Below are 4,021 nucleotides of genomic sequence, written 5' to 3'. Positions count from 1 at the left end.
ATTAAAAAAGGAGAAGCATAGGGAAATTAGATGATAGGAGGAGAAAATAATGTGACCACGAAAGTAGAGATTGAACTGATGGTAATAAAACCAGGAATATGGGGCAGCCACCTGCAGGTAAAATCTACAAGGGACAGAGTCTCCCCTTGACACTCTGGAGACTGATACTTTTATTTCATCCCAGTGAAACTGATTTCCAACAACTGGCCTCCAGAGCTGTGAGAAAGCAAATGTGTGTTATTTGAAGGCCCCAGAGTGCGCTCAATTGTTACAGCAGCCATAGGAAACTTGTATAAAATCTTTATGATCTTTGTTGTGTTCAACTGTGTTCTCAATTTAATGTGTGACTGCAGCATAACCTAATGTGTTCAGTTGTCTGTGTTCTGTTTTTACAAACAGATACTGAGTTTCTCTGGTTCCTCTTATATGCAGCTGTTCATTCCTTAAAATCTTTTATGGAGCCTCAACTCTGATCTAGGCCTGAGTCTTTGTTAGACACCAGACCAGAAATTGTACCAGGATGCATAGAACTTTTATTTTAATGGGGGAAACAAACAAACAAACGGAATAAACACACAAAAATGAATATACAATGTTTTGACCAGTATCATGAAGGAAAAGATGATAGATGCAAATATTTGTGTTTTTTTCCATGTTACTTTGTTCCCACACAGGCTCACATTTCATTAGATACTCTTGAGTTCTATGAAATAGATGTTAGTCTAGGTTCTGAGAATACATACCTAAGTAAGATAACATTTTTTATCTCAAAGGCTTGCAATTCAGTACCAAGTTAAACCTATAAAAACAAACCACTATAATCTGTAAGTGTTTTAATAGTTCTATGGAGAAGGTTGACAAATTAGATTAATGAAAGGATAAGAAAAGGAATAGAATGGAAAGGATGCAAATACATTTTGAGCAGCTCCTCTGTTTCAAGCACTGTGCTAAGATCTGGCTCATTCAGTACTCATTTAATATAAGCCTGTGAAACTAATGGGCATTAGTTTCCCCATTAGAAACTCAGAAGACTTAAATAACTGGCCCTATATCACAAAGTTTGGCTTGGAATGAAATTCACATTGAATTTGTCCTCTCTCCAAAACCTGTGCTAATTTTATTGGGGCTAGACACTTTGGGTATGATATGGAGGCTGGGTGAGGATTCACAAAGAAATCATTGTAGAATCAAACTGTATTGGAGAAATTGATATTTTTTTCCAGGCTATATCTTCCCCAGTCCCACGACAGCATCCAGATGGTCATATGTGAAGCTCTCTCTATCTGTTAGTGTAAATAATATTAGCTACCAACAGGCGAACTCCAGAATGGCAGTGGCATGACCACAGAAGTTTTTCTTGCTTGCCTATGGTTCCATTAGTTGTTCTGTAGGAATGTACACAGAAATTCATTTGTATCAGTTCTTTCCACTTACTGGTTTTGTCATCACTTGTGGTCTGAATTCTCTTCACCCAGCTGGTGATGAATAGGATGAACAGGACATCACATGGGGAGGTTCATGGGCAGACTTGGAAGTGGCATATATGACCCGTACTCACATTCCATGGACAAGAACCAAGCATATGGTCAAATTAACTATATAAAGTGTGGAAACATAGAGCCTATGTATGTTTCCAAGAGTAAATGTAGTTTGGAAAAGAACTAACCAGTATTTTCCATTGTAATGCTTATGATCATCAAATATCCATCTTATACTTTCTCTCATACAGAAAATTTATTATCCACTCCATGAAGGAAACAACCTAAATCCCAATTAATCAACACAGAAGCACAATGTCCAGGCTTTCCTACAGGTTAAATGGTCTTCTCTACCCAGTCCATGTGTGGCTCCTTGTTGCCCAGCAATTATACAAAGAAAACGTAGTTCATTCCACATTCACACCCAATAAATAGTGTTGGGCCTGAACAAAGATAATTGGGGAAAAAAGAGCCTCCATTCAGAACAGTCAGCAAAGAAAGACACATAAAATTTCAGTTTAGAAAATCTTATGGAATTGACAGTAAGTAGGCTGCTCCACCTGGTGACTGGATATATGACCCTGATTTTTCTTCGTGGGGAAAACTCCATTAATCCACTGTTTTCCTTACTACATGTTCAAATCTTTAAAAAATTTTTTCTTATCCAATATTTTTTATTACCATTATAGAAGTACATCAAGGAAAAAACTAAGTGTAACACAACAGTAACAAGGAAGGTTTATCCATAAACTGCTTTCATTAAAAAGTGTCATATTTGTTCAGCATTTCAGATGCTTGGACCTGTTATTAAATTAAATAAATAAACAAAATTCAAGTGATTGATATGTTTTAATACCCTATATGGCCATGAACATTGAGTTATGGCATGGAGTAGATTTAAGTGGGATGAAAAAACTTTTGTGAATTCTAGATCACTAGAATATTAAACCTGAAGAATATCTTGTCTTCTCAAAACACTTCTTGATAGCATTCTTGACCTCTTTGTTCCTCAAGCTATACACAATAGGGTTTAGCATTGGGATGACCATAGTATAGAACACAGATGCAATTTTGTCTGTGTCCATGGAATGATGGGAACTTGGCTGTAAGTACATGACAATGACTGTCCCATAAAACACAGAAACTGCAACAAGGTGAAAAGCACAGGTAGATAAAGCCTTCTGGTATCCCTCACCTGACTGTATCTTCAAAACAGTGATAAATATGAACATGTAGGAAATCAAGATTATAAGAAGAGCAAAAAAGATATTAAAGCTTGAAATAAGCATAAGAATCAACTCATTAATGTCTCTGACTGAACAAGTCAGAGTCATGACTGCTGGAATATCACAGAAAAAATGATGGACCACATTGGACATACAGAAAGAGAGATTGAATGTATCTCTAATATCAATAGCAGCAGTTAGAAAAGCAAAGACATAAGAGCCTATGGCCAGACGAGCACATACACCTGTCGTCATGGTGGTGGTGTAATGGAGGGGTTTACACACTGCCGCATAGCGGTCATAAGCCATTGCAGCTAAGAGGTAGTTTTCCACAGTTGCAAAGAATACAAAAAAGAACATCTGCGCAGCACATGCGTTGTAGGAGATGACCTTGTCTCCTATAAGCAATCCAGCCATGACCTTGGGAGTGACTGTTGAGGAGTAACAAAAGTCCACCAGAGACAGGTTACTGAGGAAGAAGTACATGGGAGTGTGCAGACGAGAGTCCAGCAGGATCAGCATGATCATCCCCAGGTTCCCAATCAGAGTGACGAGGTAGAGGAGGGTAAACATTAGAAAGAGAGGACCCTGCAGCTCTGGGGCATTGGTTAGTCCCAGCAGGATGAATTCTTTCACCTCTGTGTTATTCTTCATATCACAAGATGTTCTATGGCAGAGAAAGGAACACAATGATGAATGAAACTGGTTGCACAAAAATGGAAATGTACAAGCATTATTCTATTAGAGCAATAATTTGTTCCTTAATATTCTCTATTTCTAAAGCATGTCATGGCAACCCAATTTAGTGACAACTCTCTCTAGAGTAATAAGCTTTTGGATAAGGAATGTCCTTACAGATCACCTTCCCAACTTCTAGATTATGTATATGAGTAAACTGAGTTGCAGGAAAGGCTAACAAGTTATCCAAGTTCACATGTTTGGAATGAATCCATCTCCTATATCATATCTTTTAAATCTAACAACTTACACTTGCACAGTGCTCTCATGCCAGGTGCTCTGTATGTGTATATTTATTTAATCTTCTCATCAGTCCTATTAGATTATTTAGTTATTCTTCTCCTATAGATACCTAGTAATTTGGCAACTGAGAGATCAAGTAATTTGTATAAGTTTAGTTAGGTATTAATGGACAAAGCCAAACTTTAGACACAATCAAAAGGATTCCCAACCTAAGAGCTGTTAATGAATTTGAATTGACTTTAATTTCATTCAATTTATACTTACTTGTCTCTATTGTGCTGAACTTAATGCCTGGAATAGAATAGTTACATAGTTCACAGATAAATGCATAGTAGA

At 37.2% G+C, this 4,021-nt stretch overlaps 1 protein-coding gene across 1 annotated transcript; it reads right to left on the bottom strand.

Annotated features, from left to right (window-relative positions):
- Positions 1-2,413: 2,413 nt before the first annotated feature.
- On the bottom strand, positions 2,414-3,358 carry LOC116862439 (olfactory receptor 5B17-like). Its single transcript, XM_032849719.1, has one exon. It carries the CDS (start codon positions 3,356-3,358, stop codon positions 2,414-2,416), a length of 945 nt encoding a protein of 314 aa, XP_032705610.1.
- Between the last annotated feature and the right edge of the window lie 663 nt (positions 3,359-4,021).

The sequence above is a fragment of the Lontra canadensis genome, unplaced genomic scaffold (assembly GCF_010015895.1).
Source record: "Lontra canadensis isolate GAN:19392208 unplaced genomic scaffold, GSC_riverotter_1.0 scaffold242, whole genome shotgun sequence".
Taxonomy (NCBI): domain Eukaryota; kingdom Metazoa; phylum Chordata; class Mammalia; order Carnivora; family Mustelidae; genus Lontra; species Lontra canadensis.
This window is presented reverse-complemented; position numbering and strand designations above follow the sequence as displayed.